Below are 16,184 nucleotides of genomic sequence, written 5' to 3'. Positions count from 1 at the left end.
TGCACACAATTTGGGAAAAGAAAGTGGAAGGTTGGGGGATAGTCCTGCCCTGAAACAGACAACCCTAGTGAGCAGCACAGCTGGGGTCAAACAGAATCTAAGACAGCTCTTGATGACTCTATTCCCTGCAGCTGGCTCTCTAGTTTAAGGGAGATCCAAACAAAATGCTGGTGAATGGTTCTCCTTGCTCAGTTCTAAAGTTGAGATTCTAAAGCACCAAGGAGCCAGAATAAATATAGTATGAGGACACAGGAAAGGTCATAAGTAGTGGCCCTCAAAGTTAGTACACTTAAACGTAAAAGATGGATGTTTTCAACATTGGGAGAAGTTTATTGTGTTAGTTTAGACACATTCTCATTCACTTAACTAGACATATTCTCATTCACTTAACCTCTTCGCTTGTGAACCAATTGTTTTTCCTTGCTTAATTTTGGAAAATGCAATAAGAAGAGAATAATAGAATTTTAAATAGAGATTTCTCTTTTCTACAAAAAAGGGAAATGAAATAGGTTCCTACCAATTTGGATATCATTTTAAAATATTATGACTTCTCATTTTAAATTCAAGAGCTTCCTAAGTATTTGATATATCGATCAACAGGTTGAAGTAGATAAGAAGTTTTAGTATTATTTTATAATCTATGTCCTTAAATTTTAAACCAAGAAAGAGCCTATTCTGAAAGAGGCCTACACTAATAAGATTAAAGAACAGTGAAGGCATGAAGACTCTCAAACTGAATGGCTCTTCAAACACTTCAAAGGCTGCTGTGTTTGCTCAGGCACTTGATAAAGTGTCTGTTCAAAGTGTGAGCATTTTGATGTCAGAAGAGCTATCATTTATATCATCCAGTGCCAAACTCACTTCACTCCCATTGATAATGCTGAAGAAATTTATTTGTAAGGTACAGCCCCTGCGATTTCCAATTGAGTGACAGAAAAGAAAGGGGGATGTCTGCCAATGGAGATGGCCGTAAAGATGGCAGAGCCAGTGACTTAGTGTATACCTTCGACTGTAAGAAATCTCATCAATTTAAGACAAGAATTTTATATATCTCTCGGAAATAGAAACATTTTACTGTGCCATTCCTTGTAAGACACATCCCAATGAAGACATGATAACATGTGAAAATTAATAGGATATTAATTTGAAATCAATTGTTTTCATATCTAATTCTTAAATGAATACACTCATTTGATGAACCATTTTAATAACTCAAGTGAGGTGAATGATGTCAGGAAAGAGACTCTATACCCAAGAGGGAAAAACAGTGTCAAGACTCTAAGATCCACTATAATTGAAGTAACCCTGAGTAACCAAATGTCTGGCAGAAAACAAAAAGCTGTTGGGAGGCAAGGAAGGTTTTAGGATTTCAATGGTCTGAAGATGACTACCCAGTATTTGTCATAATGTTCAAATACATTGTACCACTTTACATTTCACGAACTGAATTTTATCTGTTGACAGGTACAAACCATAAAATAGGAGGTATTAGCGATATAACATCTGAACCACATCTGTCCTTTCATTTTATAATGAGTTACATTACAATTTGTACAAAAGAAAATTTGTATACATTCTATTTTAAAAAGTTGTAGAAACAATGACTTTACTTGATGTGTTTGGTCTCTTTTATTAGGCAGAGACAGTAAAGGTTTGTGATGTGGGAGTGGTTTGTGTTATTTATGTGTCCATCTGTATGGGGACTTTTAGGCACTTCTATCTTTCTTTTTTAAATGTTAACTCTTGCAACAGTGTTCTGATATTTTAATTACTTTTGAGACCATTGATGACAACTGACAGGTAGAATCTCATTTCTTTCTATAAAGTAAGCATTTTCTATATTCTCTCTTAGGCCTCAATGAAAAATCCTCCAACAGTTGTATAATTTCTAAAATGATTGTAGAGTAAGAATGTGAAAACCAAATTAGAAATTTACTTCTGACTATGCTCAATATTTTAAAACATAATAAGCCCAAACTACAACTTTTCTTTGGGGGAATACTTTCTTAGTCTTATTAGCTTAAACTAATTATGGAGTCCTGGGAAGAGAAAAAGCTCCATGCATGAGCCACACAGGCAGTCATGATTGAGAACAAAGTCTTCATCAGAAGTTTAAATGACAACTGACAACCAGAGTTAATATGTGCCCAACTGAAGCACATACCTATTCTAAGCTGGGATGTGCTTGTTCCAGCAACAAAAGCTTTCTGGTTTTAGACTACAAAATAAACTCCAGTCCCTGTAAGATAGATGTCATACATTTCTAGATACCACGCAGTGTGAATATCAATAAAGCAAGCTCAGAGGACGTCTTGCAAAAATGTCATTATCTTCCATGTTAATTAACGGATGCATATGCTTTGTGAAATGCATTTGCAGGCAAAATTTCAGTTTATTCTTGAGTATGCTTAAGGACACACATCAGTAAATGGCAGACTGAAAGACAATGGAAAATACAAAGGGATATGCAACTCTGTATAAAAATAGGAAAAATGTTCTATAGAATATTTCTTGCCAACCTATTTACCAATGTTTCATTGTCATGGGAGATTATTTAACTTAAACTAAATAAGGTCATTGCTTTTCAATAGCTTCGAGAAAGGAGAAATTCAACAATAACCACAACCACAAATGCCCACACTTCCAGTCTACGTTCCCTCTAGAAATATATATGCTCTATCCATTCCATCATTATCTGCATGCTTAGAAATTCAGCTGTCTAATGAAGCTGAACCAATTATTTTGAAATTAAAAAGAAACATAATAGGCTATTTTTGCCTTCAAATCAGAAACCTTATTATCAAGACCCCCTTATTAACTTCCTCCCAGTTTATGCACAGATATCCCTCACATACCAAAACTATATAATGCCTTTGAGCTAAAAACCAATTTTGATTTTGACCCCATGTTAAAAGTGGCTCAGCAGGAAAGCTTTCTATGCCACCATATCCCCTAATCAATCTGGGTGTGGCAGCACTATAATTCCAGTGCTTGTGGGACATCTCAGTGATGGGCACCTGGCCCATCTCAGGATCTAGTCCCTGGATGGGCACCGAACCAAAAGGGCAAGCTCCAGGTTTAGTGAGAGACTCTTACAGAATGATGAGACAGGGAAATGGGCTGATTCCTGCTGGAACTTCTGGCCTCTAGATACACTTGGCTCCAGTAACTTAATTAGCAAATGTGAGTAGGTCTCCTGCATATGAACTTTCCTCCTGTGTGCCAGAGGCTTTCCACCAGCTTGGTGCAAGAGCCCTAGCGAATGGAAGCAAGGGAGCATGGGTGGAGCCATGTTTGACATTTCTTCCAGGCCGCTCTGTTTCTCCTAGGTGCCCTGCACTGAGTTGGGGGTAGGGCTGGGCTGACTAGAGGCTTACTAGCCAGTGAGGAGTGCGGTGCAGCTACAGGCCCTGTTTCAGGAGAATAGACCTCTTCCCAAGTGTTACAGCTCTTAGAACAAAAGGGCTCAGACAACAGAGTAGATCTTTTGCCTGTGCTTTTACTTCCCTGGATAGGATATGTATTCAGTTTTGGGGATCATTCAGATTTTGACAGCAGTTATCTTTCATTGGTTGGGGCTGAGAATCTTTATTTGTGTGTAAGAGGGCTTTACCAGTATCACACGCCTGTCCTGCAGGGGCCATTGTGGGGGGTTGGGACTGAAACCTGAGCCAAGGTCCAGTAGTTACAGGGGAACTCCTACCATCCCTTGTGAATAGAAATTACCCCTGGGTGCTCCAAAGTGCCCAGGCTGCCTGAACATCCCACTGCCCCACAAGTCTACACTTATGCTCACAAAGCCTGCAACAAAAGTGAATATATACCTAAATAGAAAAGATGGCTCAGCGCTTAAAACGTTCTGAAAACAACAGACAATCATAAGCGCGAAGGTTTACCACCACAGCCATTCAGACTTCCAAGGACAGGAGGCAGTATCTGTAAACATTTGGTGGGCTTTCTACACAAAGACCTGCTCTGAAATCAGTTCTGTCCACCCCTTTCTGTATCTCTGAGCTTTACTTAACTTCCGCGAGCTTTGGGTTCACCTTGGCCAGTTATATAGGAGACGAGACATTTTTTGCAGGGATTAACTGAAGCAGTCTACACAAGTTCTTAGCCCAGCCTCTAGCACAGGGAAGCCACTAAGGTTTCTCTCTGAGGTGGGTATGGCTATTACAGACTTGGGTACGGCATACTGCTCTCTCGGAAGAGGAAATCTGTAAAAGCAGCCTACTTCTACCTTGCCTTATATTTAGCATCAATTTAGCCAGTTTACTGGTGAGATTCTCTTCGAATTCTTCCACTCTTAGCTAGAATGAATCTAAGGTTTCTTTTGTCATATAAAAACTCCAATGGTAAAGTTTTATCAATCAGCACACAGCTTTTGTAAAATTAGATATTTAAAACTTTTAATTTTTCAAAATGGAAAATGGTTTTTCTGAAAATGATCTTTTCATTTTGGAAAAGCATATACCAGCCACTCATATCTCAAAGTAAACATGGCCTCATAACTTTCTTGCTTTGATTTGTCTTAAGGATTTTTAATTGAAATTGCACTGATTTTTAAAATTACTATGAACTTTAAAATTACTATGGATTTATTATCTTTCTCATCATTCGACTCAGCCTCTGTAAGATGTTTCTGTATTTCTTTCCTGGTTTTTGAGGACTGAGGTTATTATCTATGAGCTCACTCTTTCCTTATCTTCTTTCCATTCCTCCCTGGATTCACACTCTCAGCCAATGCTTGTTAAACTTCCCATTGCTTTGGTCATAAAACAACAACCTGGCCTTTCTTCCCTCATGGTACTGAATTCAAATTTTATATTAGTATAAAGAAGTAATCTACCCAAGTGCTTGGCAAATTTCATTTTATAATCTGTAAAGGTTTAAATACTTAAAAGTATTCTGTAACCTTTTAATAGATTTGTAATAGATACCCTTTTGAGATAACTCAGCATAGTTAAACAAGTACATGTTAATGTGAAACAATTAATTCTCAACAAAATAACTTACTTCTATTTCTCTTGGAAATAAGATATTTTACATGATTCTTAGTTGATGGAGAAAAAAGGTAATACATTTATTAAAGGCATGACAGGTTTAAAGACTGTCGTCAGCTTGCTTGGTTAGCTTTCTTAGAAAGTAATTCAACTTAAGCACAGAATATCAAAACGACTAGACAAAAATCACTTTTTAAAGGTGTGGTTATAATATACATATTGATAGTATATTTCTATCATTCTACTCTAAAGTATATAAACATCAAAATACTTAAAAATGTTAAAATTCATTACTGCATCTATGGTATATAATTTTTTTATCATGTGAAGTAACACAGAAATCCATTAATCTTTTGTCTTAGTCAGGGTTTCATTGCTATGAAGAGACACCATGACCAAGGCAAGTCTTATAAAAGAAAACATTTCATTGGGGCTGGCTTACAGTTCCAGAGGTTCAGTCCATTATTATCATGGCAGGAAGAATGGCAGCCTGCAGGCAGACATGTTCTGGAGATGATTCTGGAGATGATGAGAGCTCTACATCTTGATCCAAAGAGAGCCAGAAGGAGCTTCTCATTCCACACAGCCTGAGCATAGGAGCCTTAAGGCCCTGCTCCCCCAGTGACACACTTTTTCTAGCCAGGCTCCACCTTCTCCAATAAGACCACATCTCCTAATAGTGCCACTTCCAAAGAGTCAATACAATCAAACCACCACATCTCCCATTAGTAACTGTCCAGAATATTGAGCTCCTACTCCGTGTACTAGAAAGCTGGTTGAATCAGGGCTGAGGTAGTTTCACATAAACTATGGTGAAGAAATGTGTAGGTGTGAATATGGGTGGCGAGCAGGAGTACATACTATTTTTTAAAATAGCACAGTTTTCTTAAAAATTTCAAGAAGATATTTCTAATATACAACTGCAATGACTTGTGTGTGTTTTTTTCATAAAACAATTTTATAAAATCAATTTGTTAATTCTAATAGTTCTATTTTCCCATATACAATATTATAGCATTTATACACTTAATTGTATTCCTTGAAGTAATGTTTGGATGTAATATACTGCACAATATACATAGGTATCAAGAAACCTACTCTAGATGGCATTTACTTGTCTTTCCTAACAGCTAATTCTTTTATTATACTACATATGGCTAATGGACAGTGGATATCCTTACACGGTTCTGTTCTTACAGGAAAATCATAAATTACTTTCTATTTATCCTTTATTCTAATGAGTTTTTCTATGTTTTTGTTTTGTTTACCATGGCATTTGGAGAAAGCCTAATCATATAATTCAACTGTAATCACAGCAGCCAAAAATACCTACACAGTACATTATGCCATACTCAAGAAATAAAGTATTCCCATCAGAGAGATAGCTTATGTCCATTAATTGGAACTAATACTGTTAAATGCCCACACTCTCCAAAGCAAGTAATAGCCATAATGCAATCCCTATCAACTGTCCTTTGACATTATTTAGAGAAATATAAAAGAAAAATCTTCACATGCACATGAAACCACAGGATATCTGGAATAGATGACATCAACCTGAGAAAGAAGAACACAGATGAAGCCACCACACTCTCTAGTTTCAAAGTTCATTATAAGATAGTAGTGATACTTTTATAGTGTGTTAATGGCATAAAAACAGATACAGAATACAAAGAGCCAGACCAGAGAGCCTGGGAAGAAACTCACATAATCTACCAATCATTGACAGTGGGGCCAAGAGTACCCAGTAGAGAGAATTTAACTACTTAATAACCTGTGGTGGGAAAAGTAGGTGTCCTTTGGAAGAGAATGAAACTAAATGTACTTAACATCACAGTTTGGAAAATAGTAACCAAAAGTGGTGCATTACCACATCTGCGTTAGAATTGCTATTACCAAATGAATCCAAAGATAATCACTGGCAAGGATTTGATGCAAAGTGGTATGGCTACGAGTACTTACATCTATTGTGGAAAATATAGATATTACCCATAACCACAAATTCACAACTCCACTTTGTGGTATATAGCCAAAGTAACTTAAGCTAACAGTTTAAATAATATGTAGATGCCAACAACCCATGCCAAACTGTCCACAATATCTAAGAAAATGAAACAACCTTAGTTTCCAAAATGGAATTAATAAAAGATATGGTGTTTATCTGTAATGGAATATTTGACATAAAGAAACTATTTGCAACAACGTACACCCAGGAGATATCATGCTAGGGGAAACGAGCCATCCATAGCAAAGCAAATACTGAATGGTATCACTTACACTGAGAATCTAAAAAGCTGAATTTTTGAGAGAGACAAACAGTGATTGCTGTGGGCTGCAGGGCAAATGTGAAACATGGAAAAATGGAAGGCTTTTGGTCAATAAACTCCAGAGGCCCAATGCACAGCATGACAACTTCAGTTAGTAAAGGACAGAGTTGAGAGGAAAACCAACTATGGACCTTCATTAGAGCAGCTCTCCTCACACATGCACATGGACATGCAGCAGGTAAGTGTGCAAGGTCAGGTTTATGTAAGCTGAATGAAGCAACTATTTACAATAAATCTTCATATTAAAATATGCATTTTGCATACTTTAAATACATACATTAATTTATCAGTTATGCTCCAATAAGATGGAAAACATTTCCCACTCCTATTGAGCTGTCATTCTAAATGTTGCAAACTAGGATAGCTTAAGGCAGCCAGCTTCTCACCCCTCTCCCCCAAAACAGAATTTAGTCAGGGGAACCATTAACTTTTGCAAAGAGGGAAAGAGAACACAAGTAATAATATCATTCTAATTAGAGAGCCATGCTTTATGTATACAGTAACAGCATTTCTGTAGGTCAACAACAGCAACAAAAAGATTTGTTATCCAAATAGAAAACTGTGCTGAAATAGAGAAACTTGATTAAATTTCATTTATTCACTTACCAGGACTTTGACCTTTAGAAAGTTATGAATCTTTCTGATCCTCATATGTAGATGAAGGATAAGAACACCAGGCCTGAGCAGCCTTACTAACACAATGTGAGGCTTGGATGGTCCAATGTAAATGGAACACTATGAAGTCTTATGGAAATTTAACTTCTGACACTAATTTAAAATAAGCGCAGAGGCTTCTTCACCAAGGTAGTTCTATTTAATCTGAATAAGCTGCAAAGGTCATGTTTGAGTTCTATGTCTAAAAAATCAGAGTCCATGCTTCCCAGTATTCTTTAACATTCATCCATCACCAGCCACCTGTACAGATGTTGGTTAGTAAAGCAGAGGCCAAAGCATGCTGGTCAATAGGAAATCCCATCATAGTGTGAACTGTTGAATGTATAAGGATCTATGGTCTCTTCAGAGCAAGGATAGCAAAGGAGAGAATTAATGAGAAGAACTGACTTGGGTGGAAGGGGCTACTTCATAAAGAAGTTGGGGAAGGGAAAGAAAGAACACAGTATGTTACCACAGTATAGAGGAAGGCATGTGATGGGAAGCAAAACTGGAAAAATAGCATAGGAATAAAGAAGGGGCTTAGCAGAGAGCAGACAAGTTATAGTGCAGAAAAGGGACAGTGAAGAATTGTTATGTGTTGATAAACCAGGGAACTGGACATGAAAAAGAAGAACTTGGGGGGAAAAAAAAAGTTCAAACCATAGTGAGGAAGACTGCCTGAAGATTCCAAATATTCTAATAAATACAACATAATACAATAAACACAGCAGTACTCCTAGGGCCTCTACACACATCAGCTCCCAACCATCACACCAGGACAATGAGTAGGTACTTTGGTAATGAAAACACTGACAAGAAAACCATCTACTTTCTTAATCCAAACATGGCAGAGATAGACCATATCCCTCAGCCAGTTGTACCTGAAACACTATTCTAGCACAGAGATCAGATTTATGAATACTAAAGTTAACAAATCACACATCAGGAGACTGTAACCATTACATGTGCCTTGGGGAGATAAAAACATCATAGTGTATTTTCTGTTGGCAGTCTGACACGCCCACTCGTCTACTCCAGTAAAGTATGCATGTCAGGCTTGAAGGCCTGATCATGGACCAGAGGTATACGGCTTCAAAAGGAGCTTGCCTTCTCGGTATTCAGTTGTTGAAATCTCCTAAGTCAGATGTGTTCCAGATTAGTCTTTCCAATAGTCAACATGCCTTCTTATTCAGGCATAAAGATGCCCCAAGAAATGATTCGTAAATAGCTAAAACTAAGATTAAACATTGTTCCCTGGCCAGCACAGTGTTCCAATATATCCTACTATATCACCAAGCTGTCCTTAGATTGGAATTTCTCACAAGGAAACTGCCTTATCAGACAGAGTGTCCCCAGAGTTAGCAATAGAGGTCAAGTACTATTGCTAATTGTAAACATAATTAGAATTCTCAGAGCAGTCCCACAGAAGACTGAATTGTTTTACATACCTGAGAGTAATTGAAGGGCTTCCCTCACTTAAGGGCATTTTCATTTTCATGAACTGCTAGAATGGGACTTCCTAGTACTTGTTTGCCTCTGACAGACCCAGAGAATTAGCTGGGGGCTGTCAAGATAGCCCAGCAGGGAAGGGCACCACTGCTTTTCCACTTGGATGTTTGATCTTACTGACCTTGAGGCGACTGTTATCTGCCTATGTGACTTTTGTCACCTGCCTTGTTTTCTGTATACTATATAAGCCTGAATTTTACCTTGTACAAATACACTCAAATTCAGCACTTCCTTGTGTTGACTCTGTTTGTCATCCACCAAATTTTCTGCCCACCTGACCAGAACTCTACTCATCCTATGGAACGAGGGATTCCTGCAGCAAACTTAGTCCATGGCAAGTCTACTGTTGGCATGTAGGCAATCCCTAAGAGTAGCTTGTTTCTCCTGTGAGAAGTTGGGGACAAACACCTTCCTAAAATATTTTATAGTATAACATGAAGTAAGTATGTATTGTTTTTAAAGGTTATAATATTTCCAAATCACTTTCATACAGAAAAGCATGAAAGGAATCTAGATGGAGCTGTTGTATATGAATTTCCATGGTCAGGTGGTATTTGATGCATTAGAGACCCATCACAGAAATGCTCTTGAACATGTCACAGCACTGTAATGAATATTCAGAACAAAGCAACCCCTCAGTCCCTATCACCACACCAAACCACAAGAAAAATAAAGTTATATTTACCCATTAAGTCATGCTTATTCATTACTGCCTACAGTCATATGAATATATATTAAGCCGACCTAAAAAATGTTGTATTAGTACATGTCAGGACTACTAAAAAGTGTTTAGCAAAGAAAAATAATCAACTAGACCCCTAAGAAAAATTTAAAGATACTCTTTTTCTAGAGACTAAATAAGGGAATGTAGTCAACTCGTGTGTGCAAATAGGTATGTGCAAATAGGTTATTCTTTAAAACTAAAGATGAGAAAGAACTGCAATAAATATAAAATTGTCATTTGCTTATGTCCCCCTGCTCATACAAACAGCAAGATAAGGTAATATACAATCACACAACAAAAGACGAAAGATATGCTTATGCGTTCCCAGTGACTGCCATACATTTCAGCAGGAATCCTTGTCTGGATGTTTTACATTTTACCCAAACATTTATAATCTGTAAAAAAAAAAAATCTCAACTCTGCTTCTTTAGAAATTATCCTTTATGTGTACTGTATCCTCTTAATACAACCTAGCATGTAGTTAACCCTAAATTAATTCCTTTGCTTTTAATTCCTGGTTCTATATGACAGTGTTATATAACCACACTTCAAAAGCTTCTCTACATCAAGCAAGTCATCCACAGCTCTGCCTTTAGCAATCATACGCCAGTGAGTCATCAAAATGACCTTATTTGCTCATTAGGAAACATGTATAATGGTTGCAAATGTCACACTCAGAATTTATATTTTAAAAAGGCACATCTTGCCTCAGTTTAATACAAATATTTTTCAGATATCAGGTAAAACCTAAGTATTTACTCATCTGTTCTCTTAGCTGTAAATATTTTGGCCTGTGATCAAATACTCCTCAGGAGCCACAGTTGTGAGGGCTCCTTTTAGCATCTGACCTTGAACAGTTGAAATGCCATTTAGATAGGGGAATGCTATGTCAGGATCAGGGCTACCTTCATCCTAGCAGCACACTGACAGATGACTTAAAAACCTGTGACTGTTCTGTTGTTTATGCTTATGTTTCAGTGTGATACTCATTTGTACAGAGCAGGTGACATGCCTTAAAATAATGTTTGAAGTTCAACATTGGCATGCACTATTATACAGTAAACTTGGATGCAATAGAGGGATTGAAATATACAACCATGTTACATCTATTCCATTTCAGAGTACAGAAGAACAATAGAAGATGACCTGAATACCTATATTTTACTTTAAAAAAATTTTTTTGTTCCCTTTTGCAAACATTGGTAACAAAACAAAGAAGAAGTCCTTCGAAAGAATATGTGGAAGCTGACTGTGAGGTGGGAAAGGAGAGGACTGGGAAAACATGCAGGATGCCACAATTCATTGGTTTTATTTCCTAATGTAACCAGGTTTTCACCACCAATCTCACCATTGCTATCATATCCAAACATATGTGGAAAACATAAAAATAAAGGAAAATGCACCGTGAGACAACTAGACAAGCATGTGCCCTGTACTAAACATGTTGCTTGATTTTACCAGCCACATACTGGAGGAAAAGCCTCAGGTAAGCGCAGGCTTGTTTACTGGTCTGTTACAATGCAGAAGAAGAAGCCAATGCAATCCTTTTCATATGGTGCGCAGAGATATATGACTAAATACTTAAAAATTCAGTAGGCTTTTAGAAGATGTACCATAATATACAACTTTCTCTCATATTATTCAAAAAGTGGCGCCACCATTTGTGTTATGGATTAGAAAGAGCAGGTTTTCCCTTGGGGCTCACAAGTTTTAATTTTGATTCAATACTCACTTGATAATATTCTAGGTGAAGAAATGAAACAGCGATACATAAAATACAAAGGGTATCGATTTTTCCTCTTTGCAGATGAACAATGTGGAACCACAAGAAAATATTAACACACTGGGAAAAAGATTATTCTACCTTTTTTGTGGGGCAGTGGTCTGTTCAGGCAACCTGGGCCCAGTTGAGTATAGGTCTGGAACCCCGAAGCCCCAGTAGGAGATAATTTCTGCCTGAAAGGGACAGAAGGAGTTGACCATGACTCCTGGGACCGTGGCTCCTGTTTTAGTCACAACCTCTCACAGTCCAACTCCCCCACAGGAGATGTGTGCTCTGTCACATAGACAAGGCCCCAAGCTCCCAGCATTCTAGCTGGACCCTACCTCCAGTCATCTAATCATAGCCAGGAATGCCCTGCCTCACAGACAGAAAGCCTTGCCTCACAATATAAGGGGCAGTTCTCCTCCTCCTCTCTCTGCCTTCCTTTCTTATTCTCTTTCCCTCCTCTCTCTTTTGCTCTCCCTTGTCTCTTGCTTCCTTTTTTCCTCTCTTGCTCTCTTCCTTTCTTGCCCCCCCCTCCTTCTCTTCTCCTCTCCTTCCTCTCCTTTCTTTCTCTTCACATGGTGGGCCTCTCTTCTCTTTCATATAATAAAACATCTCACATTTATGCATTGCCTCCTTTTAACTAATGTGCCACACAGCCCCAGGCGTCTGCAGCAGAGAGACTGATTTAAGCATTACCCTTTTAAGCATGAAATGTGAAACCTGCCTGTTTACCAAGTATACTATGCATCACGACATTGCTATCCACTCTATTGAGGAACCCTGGTGCTTGGTACACTGGACATTAAGAGTGAAAAAATGACAACCGACTTGCATGCATAGGCAAAGGCTTCTGCTGACATTTTTGTTATTCTCCTAGATAGAAGTAACAGTGCTTATCCTTTGACAGTAACCATAAAGACCATATTCAAAACCTTATTGATACAAATGTCTTACCTCTCAATTTTCCAATTTTTGTATTATTGTGAAAGATAGTTAAACACATCCTTAAAGTTTTCTCCTCTCTTGCCTTGCATTCTCTCTCGAATAGCTCCATTTACAAGTACCTGGGAAGAAGCTACAAGGAATTCTCCAAAACTCTGAATCAGGTTGATGCCTTGCTACATAATATGCAAGATATACAGGCTTAAACATTGGCAGTGCTGGAGAAGTCAAACATGTTACTTATAACATATTTGTACTTTGTACTGACAGAAGAAATCGAATGACTTTTCCAGAAACAGAAAATTTCACTGGGATCAAATCTATTTTCCTAGGAGTTCAGAACCTGAAGTTGCTTTACTTGATGAGGACATTTAGTCTTGACACTGAAGAAACTTTACAGCAACAATCTGCATTCAATTTACATGTAGAAAAACCAATTATCATAGACCATTTTGGTAAAGTCAGAAATGTAATGACAGAATCTTAATTTATTCATACTTTCTATATCTAAAAGCATGCTGTAATAGTTTAAAGGTGAACAAGTAAGTAAAAGTGAGGAAAGGCCAAAATCAAATGAGACTTGCAAAACGTTATGGATTATAAAGAGAACATTAAGCTTGGAACAGTAAGAAATTGCAAGAAGAAATCTCTCTGTGCCTAAGGAATTTGGCAGAATCTTAACAGATTAGTACTGGAGAACTGTGGAGGAATTTTAATCCAGGAATGTGGCTGCTCTGGCAAGGGATCATACCTAAAGACCTTCTAGGTCTATGTGATGCAGCTGGAATACAGACATGTTTTTAATTCCAGGAGACAGAGGCAAGCAGATCTCTGAGTTCAAGGCCAGCCTGGAATAGAGCAAGTTTCAGGAAAAGAAAAGCTTAGGTCCAGGTATGGTGGTTCATGCCTTTAGTGCCAGCACTAAGGCAACAGAGCAATGCAGATCTGAGTTCTGGTCAGTCAGTTGTAAATCAGTGCAGTGAGTGTATTACAGTGGAGTGGAGCTTATTCATGAGTTCAGCAGAGGCAGGTGAAGCCATATTAGAAGGAGGCAGAAGACATATGGTCAGAGTTAGTTTGGGGCCAAGCAGATCAATGCAGTCAGAAGCCAGGAAAAGCCAGTTTGAGCTTCTTGGAGTCAGCTTGGTGAATCAGAATAGCTGAGTTGAATCAGCAAGCTAGAGTTCAGAAAGAACTAGACAGGATCATCTTAGTCAGAAGCAAGCCTCTGAGACAATAAGTACCTCAGATAAATAAAAGTTACAATTACAGAGAATCACCCACTGAAGAGTTCATGAAATATGGATAATATGGAGAGGGATAACTAACACTGAATGCTTTTTGAATAACCATATGGAAATTTATTACTGTAAATGATTCCTAAAATATACACATATATGAAAGAAGTTTAAGTTGACTTAACATATGATGTGGGAAACAATGCCCCAACTTGACATCTTATGCCACCAAGTAAATTATGGCATAGTAAATTATGGCACCAAGTAAATGGTAGGGATCAGTTACATCATGTTGAGACATTGGTCAAAGAGGTCCCATAGGTCCCACTAAAGATCACCAAAGCTATTAGTTTCTATAACCTGATGGTAAGGTCTTATTGCTGAAGACACATTTACCTATGTCATCAAATACGGAGAAATGGTGTCCAACTAGAAGCTTTACCCCTACTGACTAGAGTTCATGTTGCTGGAGAACACTTTGCATGCTACTGGAGCAGAATGGTAACTAACAGTATCACCTAGTTACAAACCCTGTGTCCACCATAGCATTTTGCCTACAAAACATACTGGCACAACTGTGGTAGAAATGTTATGAAATAAACAAGCACATAGAGTGAGAGACTTTGGAGCACTATACCTTAAATGCTCATGGAACCCTAAAAGAGACCCCTAAAAGAGAACCCTAAAAGAAACCCCTAAAAGGGTCTTTATCAAACCCCTCCTCTGAAGGCATAGAAGATTCTAAGTGCCAGAAATGGTGGACAACCCAGAGGAAGTAGTATGTTCTAATCAATCAGAACTGAAAACTCACAACGGCTGTAACACAACACAAAAGTCCTGTATGAATTTACAAAAGACCACCTTATTTTACTATTTCTATACTAATACTCTGGGTGTAGGCCTCTCATTCTTTCCTCCTCTCTGCTTTACCCTGTCCTTGTCTTGTTTTCCCATGGGATACTTTGTTTCTCAAGCATTGATAGGTTGCTGTTTTATATAATACTTTTGTTTTATGTATATCTGCTCCAGTACGGGTTGGTCGGTATAGCAAAAATATAAGAAAGGACTGAAGCAGACACCATGGTATCTGTGAAGATAAGTTAGCAGACAGCACTGGAAATATTCTTCTTGCTCCTTCTCTTGCACATCCCTCCCTTCCACACTTCACTGACAATTCTGATCTGAAAAGTGAATCATGGTCTAAATGTTAGAAGAGACATTGAAAGAAGACAAAGCATTGAATTATATAGTCTTCCTCACTAGAAAGAAAAGTGGGGTAAAAAATGACTATTCACAATGATGAAAGATTTTATATAGAAAAACGAAGTGAGAATTAATTGCTTATTAGAACAAAATACTCCTTTTAAAATTTTTCAGAATCATAATTTTCAGAGTCCTTAGATCATGAATCATTCAGTCCAAATGAGCTAGGCAAAGTTAGCTATCTCAAGTCCCTCACTTTTCAGATGAGGAGACTAAGTTCAAGATCCTTGTTAGTCTTTTTTCCACAGGCTTAATTATGAAATATGACATCTTAATAGGCATATTTACTGGCTGAGGAAAGGATATTTCCCTGGCATTGCTGTCCCGACTCGGTAGTCCGTATAGCTCTTGCTTGGGTGGAAGTTGAAAATAAAGAGAAGTCCTGCTCTCTCAAAGGTGATTGTCTTATTGCTTTCATGTTTTTCACTCACGTAGGCCTGCAAAGATAGCATATCATATTTACATCATTCCAAGATGCTGCTGCAAGCGAGCAATTTCCTACAGGTTTCTCTTGTTATTCTTAATACGTGTTGCTTATTATTACACCAAAAGGGAATCTCTGAGCTCTACAGTTTTTGAATGCTACAATTTTTACAAACAATAGCAAGAGCAGCTTAAAGAATATAAAAACCCCATTGTCCATGTTCCATCATGAGAGCACAAACAGAGGATCAGTGTTGTGGGTAACTTTGGAGTAAAAACCATAGCAGTTATAGTTAGTATTTGTGTATATTAGATCTCAGCATAAAATGAATT

General features: G+C 37.8%; 1 protein-coding gene across 1 annotated transcript in view; it reads right to left on the bottom strand.

Moving 5' to 3' along the window:
- Positions 1-16,184, bottom strand: part of Gbe1 (1,4-alpha-glucan branching enzyme 1) — a 258,423-nt gene that overhangs the window by 13,322 nt on the left and 228,917 nt on the right. Inside the window, exon 14 of the mRNA XM_031364235.1 lies at positions 15,735-15,865. Within this exon, the coding sequence (XP_031220095.1) occupies positions 15,735-15,865 (131 nt within the window). The remainder of the gene's footprint in view (positions 1-15,734; positions 15,866-16,184) is intronic.

Source organism: Mastomys coucha, unplaced genomic scaffold (genome assembly GCF_008632895.1).
Source record: "Mastomys coucha isolate ucsf_1 unplaced genomic scaffold, UCSF_Mcou_1 pScaffold12, whole genome shotgun sequence".
In the NCBI taxonomy this organism is placed as follows: Eukaryota; Metazoa; Chordata; class Mammalia; order Rodentia; family Muridae; genus Mastomys; species Mastomys coucha.
The sequence above is the reverse complement of the archived record's forward strand: the minus strand, read 5'-3'. Positions and strand labels throughout refer to the sequence as shown.